General features: G+C 39.3%; 1 protein-coding gene across 1 annotated transcript in view; it reads right to left on the minus strand.

Annotated features, from left to right (window-relative positions):
• TBC1D19 (TBC1 domain family member 19) overlaps positions 1-11541 on the minus strand; it is a 113955-nt gene that overhangs the window by 71716 nt on the left and 30698 nt on the right. The window contains exons 2-4 of the mRNA XM_081101976.1: positions 11406-11478; positions 10148-10193; positions 6915-6990 (exon numbers count right to left, since the gene is read on the minus strand). Of these exons, the coding sequence (XP_080958102.1) occupies positions 6915-6990; positions 10148-10193; positions 11406-11478 (195 nt within the window). The remainder of the gene's footprint in view (positions 1-6914; positions 6991-10147; positions 10194-11405; positions 11479-11541) is intronic.

The raw sequence follows: 11541 nt of genomic DNA on the forward strand, positions 1-11541 counted from the left end.
GATAGTTCATTAATACAAAATAAAAAGTAATGTTTTCTACCCAAAAGACTTATAAAATAAATAAAGCTTTAAAATGTTATTTAGAAGGAAAATAAATGGCCTTTTACATTTAAAATGTTTAAATAGGAAGACATTACCTCTTACCCAAACTCATATCCTCGCCAAATGAAATTATTGTTGGCTTCAAATCAGTTTCCCTAATAATTGGAATGTATGATATTAACTCAAAGGATTTCAAGAGTTTTATAAATAAGGTAATTTCTAAGCCATGAGAGGCAAAAAATTAATAAAAGAATCATAATTGTATAAAAATCTTTAAATGGGTATTAGCTATCACCATGCTATATTTTTATAACAATGTAAGTAAATAAAAAGACTTTTAAAATTGTATAATATTTTGTTTTTAAAGATTTTAATGTTGACATTATTACAGGAGTCCCACTCCCCCTATGTATAATAAATGTGCAGCATGTAAAAATAAATGACTTTGAAACTACGAAATTAAAAAATTATTTTCTTTATGCTGACAAAAAATAAAGTAAAACAAAACAGTAATAGCTCAGGTACTTAATAAAAATATTTTAGTAGTTGCTGAAACCGGTTTGGCTCAGTGGATAGAGCGTCGGCCTGCGGACTCAAGGGTCCCAGGTTCGATTCCGGTCAAGGGCATGTAGCTTGGTTGCGGGCACATCCCCAGTAGGAGATGTGCGGGAGGCAGCGGATCGATGTTTCTCTCTCGTCGATGTTTCTAACTCTCTATCTCTCTCCCTTCCTCTCTGTAAAAAATCAATAAAATATATTTTAAAAAAAATTTTTAGTAATTCTTTGATTACAAATATAACACATTTATTTAAGATAATTTGGAAAACAGAATATGTAAAGAATAAAATAATAAATACATATCAACAAATTTCCATCATCCAAAAATAACCATTGTTAACATTTTATTCTCTTCTTTTATTTTTTCTATGTATGTATATATAATTGAGATATATATGTATGTATACATATATATACTCATGTACATTCTTAAAGAGGAATTATATTATCATATCTTTTTATTTTTCCATTTAAGATTACATTCTATGCACTTTCCTATTTTGTAATTTCCTCAAAAATGATATTTTTGATGCCTGTATAATATTATCTTTTGGAAATGCCATGTTATATTTCAGCAAGCCCTATTGCTATTCATTTAGATTCTTTTAAAGTTTTTACTCTTATCATGAACATAAATTTCTGTGTTTCTCTGATTCCTTTAGATAAGATTCTAGATGTGAAATTATACTAGGAAAAGAGGTATAGATATTTTTAGGAGGGAACATTTTCTTTTTTTGTTTATTCAATTCATTCAACATTTTAAGTAATATGTATTGAGCATCTACTGTGGGACAGACACTGTGCCAGATGTTGGAGATACAGCTGGGAAAGAGAGACTGATGCTGTTTCACAAGGACTTCAGAACCTAGTAATAATACAAACGACCCAAGTATTTCACAAGGACTTCGGAACCCAGTAATAATACAAATGACCCAAGTATTGTGGTAGGAAGTACAGGGTGCTTCCCATGTGGAGGACTACAGACAGGAAGAGTTAACTGAGCATCTGATAACTGGGGGGTCAGAGAGCCTTTCAAAAGAAACTACCATCTAACCTGATCCCTGAAGAATATGCATAAGTCGACTAGAAATACATGGGGAGTTTCAGGTAGAAGCAGCAGCATAAGCAATGGTTCTGCTGGAACAACTGGGAGAGGTCAAGTATGATTAGACAGAGAGAATGTACATGTGTGTGGAAGTGGGGAGGGGAGTGGGAATGTGGGGAGGGCAGTGTGAATAGGCAAGAGATGAGACTTGAATCATAAAAAGGGGCAAGACCAGTTACAGCCTGGTAAGCTAAAGTAAAGGGTTGGAATTATATCCTAAAAGTCTTAGAAGTTTTAAGAGGTGGAGTGACAATAAGACAAAAAGACCCATTAGATAGGGAATGAGAATTGAAATAATATAAAACTAACAAACTTCCTATTTTTGCTTAGGTTACTGGATTGATAGAAAACAGTAAATTCAGCCACAGAGCGTACCTTAAGTTTGCCTGAAGGCTTCTGGACTGTACAGAGAAACAGGCTGATACCATCTGGAACCAGAATTCCAGGTTCAAATCCCAACTCTTCCACCTACTAGTTTTGTGAAGTTGAATGAAAGATCATAAGAGTAACTCACCTCAAAAGCTTGCCATGATGATTAAGTGAGTGAATACTTGTAAAGCCCTAGACTGGCACCCGCCACACGATTAGAGCTCCATGTGCTTACTAACATTATTTCACAAGAAAACTCCGGAACTTGTATTTATCATGCTGTGTATTCTTTTCTTCATAATGCTTTCTCTGAAGGATGCAGCAAAGTAGTTCCCAAGGTATTTTCATGGAAATGGGGTTCCATGGTCATGTAAGTTTGAACAACACTGGACTAAATCAAAGTGAACAGTTTCTTTACTGAAGAAGTTTTTGAGTCTTTAACATTCAGAACAGATTGTAAGCAACAAAATTAAAAAGTTTTCAATTAAAACCCAAAGTATAAAGTAAATATCCATGAGTTTATACTGATATAAATAATTAAATGAACAGAGTGGGGGGGGGGGGGGGGGAAGAGAGAGAGAGAGAGAGAGAGAGAGAGAGAGAGAGAGAGAGAGAGAGAGAAAACTCTTCCATAAGGAAAAATTCAAAATAATTTGTTGATACTACCTCCTCAAGGAAGTAAGAGCATAACTACCCCTCCTTAAGTGTGGACTACACACAGTAACTTCCTTCCAAAGAGTAAATTATACAGAGGGGGGAGGGAGTGACTTTACAGTGATGAAACCTCACAAATACTACCTCTGCCAGATGATCAAGGTCAACATTAACAACACTTCCTAGCCACCTCCCCTAGAGCACACAACCTTACATTATAACTACCTATGTCCAAATCTTCTTAAACCATGAAGTTATCTAAAGGCAGAATCTAAGTTATTTCTGAATCTCCATAGCACATAGCAGAGTGTCTTCTCCTACTAGGTATTTATTTAGTAAATATGTTTTAAATGAATATTGTAATCATTGGTAGAAGAGATTGCAAATGCCTTTACTATTCATTCAACATAAACTTACTAAGATCCTGCTATATAAAAGTTAGCATACTAGATATAATGGGCATACAAAATGTTTTTACAGCATTACTGCTTTCAAAAGACATACATTTCAGAATGATATGTACAGAAATTACTATAATGGAATGCAATTGGTGAAAAGGGCCACGAAATGATCGTGTGCTACAAGAGTGCAAAGAGGGAGAGATACTTTTCAACAGTGGTGTAAATCAGAGATGTCATCTGAGCTGATCCTCACAAAGCAAATAGGATTTTCATAATGCAAATCAGGCAGAAAGGGCTTTCCATGATGATAAAAAAATAAGAAAGGTACTAAAGATGCAAGAGGGAAAGACAAAATAATTCACTTGGATGGGCACATAAGGACAGTTATAAGACAGCAAATACTGATAAAGTGAAAGGGGACACTGGAACAAATAGTAAAAATTCTTAAATGTTGGGCTTTGGAATAGGAAATTAATTTGTTAGGCAATTGGGTGGGAGTCACTAAAAGTTTGTTAGAAGGCAGTGAGATACATTATAAGGGTTCATCTGCTTGTAGTTCAAGTTCATTGTGTTGAGATTACATAGGGTGATAGACTCCTTGAAAGTTAAGAGGTGTAAGAATAAGGCAAGGATGCTAATTAATGTCTGAAGCCAAGTAAGCACTCAACAAGAGATAGTCATCATGGTCATCATCATGATCATTGTGATCACTATGGTAATAATGATGAAAAAGAATAGAAGGCTCTCTAAGACTATGGAAAGAAATCATTTATAGAACTTAGTGAGTATTTGGATTTGGAAAAATGAGGTCGAAGATATTTCATGTCTACATTAGTATAATAATGATGGAAACCAATCATCAGAACTTGGGAAGGCAGAAGATATACTCATTTTAGAAAAAACATCAGAAACTCGGTTTTAGACATGCTGAGTTTGATCTAACAGAAGAAATGCACAGTAAACAGTTGATCATAGAGGAATGGATCCAAAAAAGGTGTAGCAGCAAAGCAGGAAGCTACGGAAGCTTGAATGAGATGACCTAAATATTCTCAATAAAATAATTGGCAAATGTTCAAAATGCGTGAGATAGAGGTAGAATTTCAGGCTACATAAGCATGGCAAAACTTTGGGAAAATCTAACCAGAAACCAGGTAATAAATAATCTAATATAATAAAAGAGAAACATGGTAATTGGCGTATGACCGCTACCCTTCCCATTGGCTATCAGGGAGATATGCAAATTAACTGTCAGCCAAGATGGCGGCCAGCAGCCAGGCAGCTTGAAACTAACATGAGGCTTGCTTGCTTCAGTGATGGAGGATTCCAATGTTCCCCGCCTGCCTTGCCGGCCTCTGAGCCTGCAGTGTGAAACATTTTAACAAATATAGAAGCTAAACAAAACCCCAGAAACCAGCTTTCAGCAAGCTGGGATCTCAGAGCTGGAGTCAGAGCTGGAGTTATACATTGTTTCGATTACCTACTTTCAGCAGCGGAGGCCTAAGAGCTGGAGCCTCAGAGCTAAAGCTGGCCCAGAATTAAAAAGAAAAAAAGAAAAAAAGGAACGGTTGGGAGCTTCCGTGACCCGCCAGCCTGAAAACAGCCCTCAGCCCCTCACCCAGACTGGCCAGGCACCCCAGTGGGGACCCCCACCCTGAAGGGTGTGTAACCAGCTGCAAACAGCCATCATCCCCTCACCCAGGCTGGCCAGGCACCCCAGTGGAGACCCCCACCCTGATCCAGAACACCCTTCAGGGCAAACCAGCCAGCCCCACCCATGCACCAGGCCTCTATCCTATATAGTAAAAGGGTAATATGCCTCCCAGCACCGGGATCAGCGGAGCCGAGAGGCCTCCCGGCAACTGGATCAGCGTGACGGGGCAGCGCCCAAACCCCCTGATCGCCCTATGGCTCTGTGTGTGGGAGGGGGTGGGGCCACAACCTCCCTATCCGCCCTGCTCTGTTCGTGACAGGGGAAGGCGCCCCAACCTCCTGATCAGCCCTGCTCTGTTCCTGATACGGGGTAGCTCCCCAATCTCTGATCGCCCTGTGGCTCTGTGTGTGACAGGGTGCGGTGCCCCAACCCCCTGATCGGCCCTGCTCTGTGTGTGACAGGGTGCGGCGCCCCAACCCCCCTGCCCCCCCACGGGCCCTGCTCTGTGTGTGACAGGGTAGAGCCATAACCTCCCCATCGGCCCTGCCCTGAGTGTGAGAGTGGCGGCGCCCCAACCCCCTGATTGGCCCTGCTCTGTGGGTGATAAGAGGGCGGCGCCACAACCCCCACCCCTCCCACGGGCCCTGCTCTGTGTGTGATGGGGTAGAGCCATAACCTCCCCATCGGCCCTGCCCTGAGTGTGAGAGTGGTGGCATCCCAACCCCCTGATCGGCCCTGCTCTGTGGGTGATAGAGGGTGGAGCCCCAACCCCCTGATCCGCCCTGCTCTGTGTGTGACAGGGGGCGGTGGCCCAACTCCCCTATCGGCCCTAGTCTCTGAGTGACAGGGGGGAACTCCTCAACCCCCTGATGGGCCCTGCTCTGTGCATGACAGGGGGCAGCACCCCAACCCCTGGATTGGCCCTGCTCTGTGCGTGACAGCGGGTGGTGCCGCAACCTCCCCATCGACCCTGCCTTGAGTGTGACAGGGGGCGGTGCCCCAACCCCCCAATCGGATCTGCTCTGAGCCCGACCAGGGGCTGCACCTAGGGATTGGGCCTGCCCTCTACCACCCGGGAGCAGGCCTAAGCCAGCAGGGCGTTATCTCCCGAGGGGTCCCAGACTGCAAAAGGGCACAGGCCAGGCTGAGGGGCCCCCCCTTCCCCCCGAGTGCACAAATTTTTGTGCACCGGGCCTCTAGTGAATTATAAAAGGATTGACAGGCAGCAAAATGAATCCACTGGAAGATGAATAAGTGGATTTAGTCAAAATTAATGGTCAGGCCGAAACCAGTTTGGCTCAGTGGATAGAGCATTGGCTTGCGGACTGAAAGGTCCCAGGTTCGATTCCGGTTAAGGGCATGTACCTGGGTTGCGGGCACATCCCCAGTAGGGAGTGTGCAGGAGGCAGCTGATCGATGTTTCTCTCTCATCGATGTTTCTAACTCTCTATCCCTCTTCCTTCCTCTTTGTAAAAAATCAATAAAATATATTTTTAAAAATATTAATGGTCAACACATATGATTTTCCTAAGTGTTCAACAGTTGGGAGAAGAGAACGAGTAGACAGTAGAGGTAGCCTATGCTGAAGGACATGTGACAGGAGTTATTTTCTTTTTTAGCTGCTTTTTGCAATTTTTCTGTTTGAATTATTTTATTCTTTTAAAGTGATTTTTAGTTGTTTTCAGCCCATTTATAGTGTATATTCACTTGAGTTCTGCAACAGAACACAGTGAGTACATAACAGTCTGCTATGAGAACAAATATATTTCAAATATGCCATCATCAATACTGGCTTCAAAAGCCAAAATTTTAAGGGGACAGTGTGTCAGTTCATCCCCATTTCATTCCTTTAATATCACAGAGCAAGGGAAACTTCTATCATATTTTAAATTTCAGACCTGTATGGTACATAGTATTTTTTTTTCTACTCAATGTTTTCAGGATTACTTTAAGTATGTGTGATCCTTGGTTACTGAAAGTAAAAAGAAGAGTATACAAATACTATTCACATCACTTTATTGGTTCTTACCCAGTTTTTCATACAGTGAATAACATATACTCCTGACATCAATAAGGACCTTTCATTCTGCATTATATAACCTGACATGGAAAATAAAAGTAAGCAATAGCCAACCTGTGCTTTCCTCATGTATACCAAAGGCTCTTTAAGATGTTCCGGAGGTACTGCAGGGTGACTAGGTAGAGGAAACCTAGGAACAAGAAGAGGCAGCTTAATATTGTACCTTACTCTTGATAATTAACTAATTCTCTTGGTTAGAAATTACTTACCTCTGTAGCCCATGTTATGAAAGAAATAGACTACTTATTAGCAGTGTATGTGTTGACACAAGGTGCAACAGCCTGACAAACTTCAACTCTTACCCTACCAGTACTGTAGTTTTAGATTCGTAATTTAATTACTTGTTAAATTGCATAATTATCTGGGTTCATAAATTGAGGTAATTTAAAATATTATTTGGCTCTGTAAATGCTCATAATTGTCCTATTAATTTTAACACAGAAATATAAACATTTAGAGGAATCTTTTAAGAAAAAAAATCCATTGACATATTAACATATCAACTCTTATCCTTTTTCACATGATTATATATTTTTATACAGTTGAAATAATAATAGAAATATTTATTTGAATACACAGGTTTTACTATATAATACATTCATTTACAAATTTAATACAATTTTAAAGTTTTATGAATTCTTTCTGTTTTCTAAGTCACTTTACATTTTATATTCAAAATGTATTGTTTTTATTAAGAAAACATTTATTTAGTCAATAGATTTTTGAGCCATTCTAGGTACTAAATATATGATAGTGATGAAAACAATATCCCCTGTTCTCATATATCTGACATTCTAGTAAAGAAAGTGAATAATTATAAAAACAAATAAATGCATAGAATAACACCAGATAGTAATAGGTGTCATGAGAAAATGAAAGCAGGTAATGGGATAAAAGTGCTTTGGAAGGGTAGGGAAAGCATCTAGGGGAGCTAATATTCTAAGACATAAGTGGGAAGAAGCAGCCTGTCATACAAAGATCTGGGGCAAAGGGAAAGCAAGCATAAGACCCTGAGGTGGAAACATTTGGAATGTTTAAAAATCCTTAAAAAACAACAAAAAAAAACCTAATAAACAGAATGGTTGGGATATAATGATCAAGGCACAGAGTGATGTGAAATCACATAGAAGGCAATGGGAAAACATGATACTCTAATCGTTTACTCCAATCTCTTTCACACACAAAAAATGGTTATTTATAGGACCTGTACCTACAGCAAAGCAACTATGTTGCATAGTCAAGAACCATACACCGAATTCTCAAGACATTCCTCATCCAAAGTGGGACATCAGCATGTGAAGGGTTAATGACATACGAAGCCACCAGTACCTATCCCAGAACCTAAATGCGAGAGGCTCAAATGTCCATAACAAATGTTTCTAGAATAGAAAAGAGTAACCTATCCTATCTCATTTAAAGACAGCTTCACTTACTGATTATTTCTAGCTCATTGCTTTTCCCACTAAAATCTACATTCCATATACCTGAATAAATCACCTTTCACAAAGGAAAACATGATAACCTCTAGATACCTCAGCATTTCTTATATGCAAGATCATTTTAAAAACCATTATTTCATGGTGCTTAATGTGTCATTTGTAAAGGGACATGTGGTTTAGAATTAAATATCACTCTAAAATCCTTCCACTAAATAAAACTTAGAAATTTAGGATTGAAATTGGGTGCACTTACTGCAGAGAGAGGGTTGTCAGATAGAAACCTGTGCATCATTCTTGACTCCTTCCTCTTCCGACCGCCTGAGCCCCCACAAATAGTTCTCAGCTTTTTCCTCCCCACGGACACTGTTTCAGGGAACCAGCATCTCTGGTCTGCATTCACCCGTCAGACTGTCCCTGCTTCCATGCCATTTTCAACCTATTTGCCAATTTGCCTGGCTGCTAGCCAGGAGCGATGTCTCCCATGTTCACCAGTGCTTGCAATCCCAGTGTCTAGCGTAATGCCTGGCGCACACTAGATAACCAGCACATTGTTGAATGAATAAAATGCAAATATGGTCATGTCACTACTCTGCTTAAACTTTTAAATTGACACCCAAATGCTATTAGGATCCAGTCTGCAAAGCCTTGAGTATGAAGCACAGTCCTGCCTACGTGGCTAATATCCTTTACCATGGCCCTTCCCCTACCAGTGGTCAGCAAACTGCAGCTCGGCAAACCGCGGCTCGCGAGCCACATGCGGCAATTTGGCCCCTTCAGTGTGGCTCTTCCGCAAAATACCGACTCTTCCACAAAATACCAACTTCTGCGCATGGGCCACAAAGTTTAAATCACACTGTGTGTACGCGCCCACACGTGGTATTTTGTGGAAGAGCCACACTGAAGGGGCCAGAGTCGCATGTGGCTCGCAAGTTGCGGTTTGCCGACCATGGCCCTATACCACCCAGCCATTCAACTTCTGTTCCTTCACTGAGCCACAGTTTCCCCTCCAAGTCTCTGAGCCCACTGTTCCCTTCTGCCTACAGCACGTCTCTTCGCATGCTGCACTGTATTCCCAGTGCCCAGAGCAGTGCTGGCACATGGCAGGGACTCAGTAAAGAACCGAGGAATGATGAAATAGTAAATAAACTACAAAGGCTAACATTCTAGGTCTACATTTTTTGTAATGACAAATGGTTCTATATATCTCAATGGATGCTGAGGGCAAGTCCACATACACAAAGAAGTTAATTTTTTGTATGATGTTCTTAATAATATTAATAAAGAGAAAAAGGGTAATATCCCAAATGGTAACAATAAATAGAACGTTGGTAAGCTTCAGTTTTCTGAAATAGTAACTTACAAGAAGCCCTAATTACACTGAATAAATAAATTTGTAATATAAATTTTGGTGACATATAAAAACTCTATATAGTTACAGCAGGAAGGCTGGGGAGGGTTGGGGGGCAGGAGGGGGTTGGTAAGAGATCAACCGAGGGACTTGTCTGCATGAATATAAGCATAACCAATGGACATAAGACATTGGGGGATAGGGGAGACCGGGGGAATGTCAAGAAGGGGAAAAAAGGAGACATATATAATACTCTTTGTAATACTTTAAGCAATAAAACAAAATTTTTTTTAAAAAAAGGAAACATCCAAAAACAACAACTATATATAGTTAATATTCTCAGGCAAAACTATAATTTTTAAAAGTATTAACTAATTTTAAATGCTATATTAATATTAATAAGAAATAATACAATGAGTATACATAACAATACTGTATTCAGCACTTACAAAGTAAATATAGCTAAACATAATATTTCATCATAGGTAGGAAAAACTCACACACTCAGTTCACTATAAACAGCATTCTGAAGTTTCTTCTCCCAACCTGTTTTAAAAAAAACACAAAATATATAAACATATTAGTTTCAAAGATAGATATACATTATAATTAACGTATCTCACTGTAACATTATACTCATTTGTGAAAGCACTTTATCAGCTGCCAATTGCTGTGTAGTGTTATTAAGGATTAGTTCCTATGCATTCATTATATCCCTTGGCAAACACTGAGTAGCCAAGTTGTCAACATTATATTATTTTTTAAGTAAAACTATTGCACCATTTCTCAAGATGGGAGAAAAAGCTCCTTCTTCTACCATTAAGTTGCTCAACAAATGCTGAAATCTCTAGCCATTGCACTACTGGTTCAATGATGACTGTGCCTAGAGAAAAGCAAGAAAGAGCCAGGCAGCCTGGCCGGTGTGGCTCAATGGTTGAGCATTGACCTATGACCCAGGAGGTCATGGTTTGATTCCTGGTCAGGGTACATGCCTGAGTTGCAGGCTTGATCCCCAGTGAAGGGCATGCAGGAGGCAGCCGATCAATGATTCTCTCTCATTATTGATGTATCTACATCTCTCTTCCTCTCCCTTCCTCTCTGAAATCAATAAAAATACTTTTTTTTAAAAAAAAGAAGAAAGAGCCAGACACTTGGAAAATGCAGACCACAAGTAATCAGTTACATGAACTAGTCAGTAAACACCTACCAGCAGAAGTGGATTATTATAAGGTACCTACCACAAGTCAGATCAGTTATCTTGGCTGATAACTACTTGAACTTTTCTGGATAAGTAAACCACTTAATATCTCAGTTTCCATGTACAAAGGTTAGAATAGGGAACCTCTCTTCTTGCTCTAAAAGGGGGGGGGGGGGAGGGATTTTTGTTGTTGTTTGTTGAAAGGGTAGAAAAGAGGAGGGAAAATAATTGTAGAAGGAAAAAAATATATACCAAAAAAAAGGAAAAGACAAGTTCCTGAACGAGGAGGATTTTTCATATATTCAGGATGTATTTGATCAGGAAGGTAAACAGTATTTAAAACTAACTGATGTAAAGCAGTCATTTCCTTAGTGACCCTAAATTTTTACAGTATTTATTGAAATGTTTGAAAGTTCTAATTCTTCCCAAATAGAAATATATCCAGCCACTGTTTCACAAGTTTGAATGAGTAATTAGATGGGGATGAAATATTTCCTTCAAATACAGTATTTCCTTATTTTGCCTTAAAGAATTGGGGGGGGGGGGAACAACTTACAAACCTGATGTTTTAAAGAATCTCTTGATATCTTCTTTTAGAGATTCAAGTTTGATATCAGTTCTCTGAAGACTGGCCTAATTTTAGAAAAAAGAAAAAGAGGTCAAGATAAGTCATTGGGTTGATATTTAATGTTAACG

The sequence above is a fragment of the Myotis nattereri genome, assembly GCF_964212035.1.
Source record: "Myotis nattereri genome assembly, chromosome: 1".
NCBI classification, from domain to species: Eukaryota; Metazoa; Chordata; class Mammalia; order Chiroptera; family Vespertilionidae; genus Myotis; species Myotis nattereri.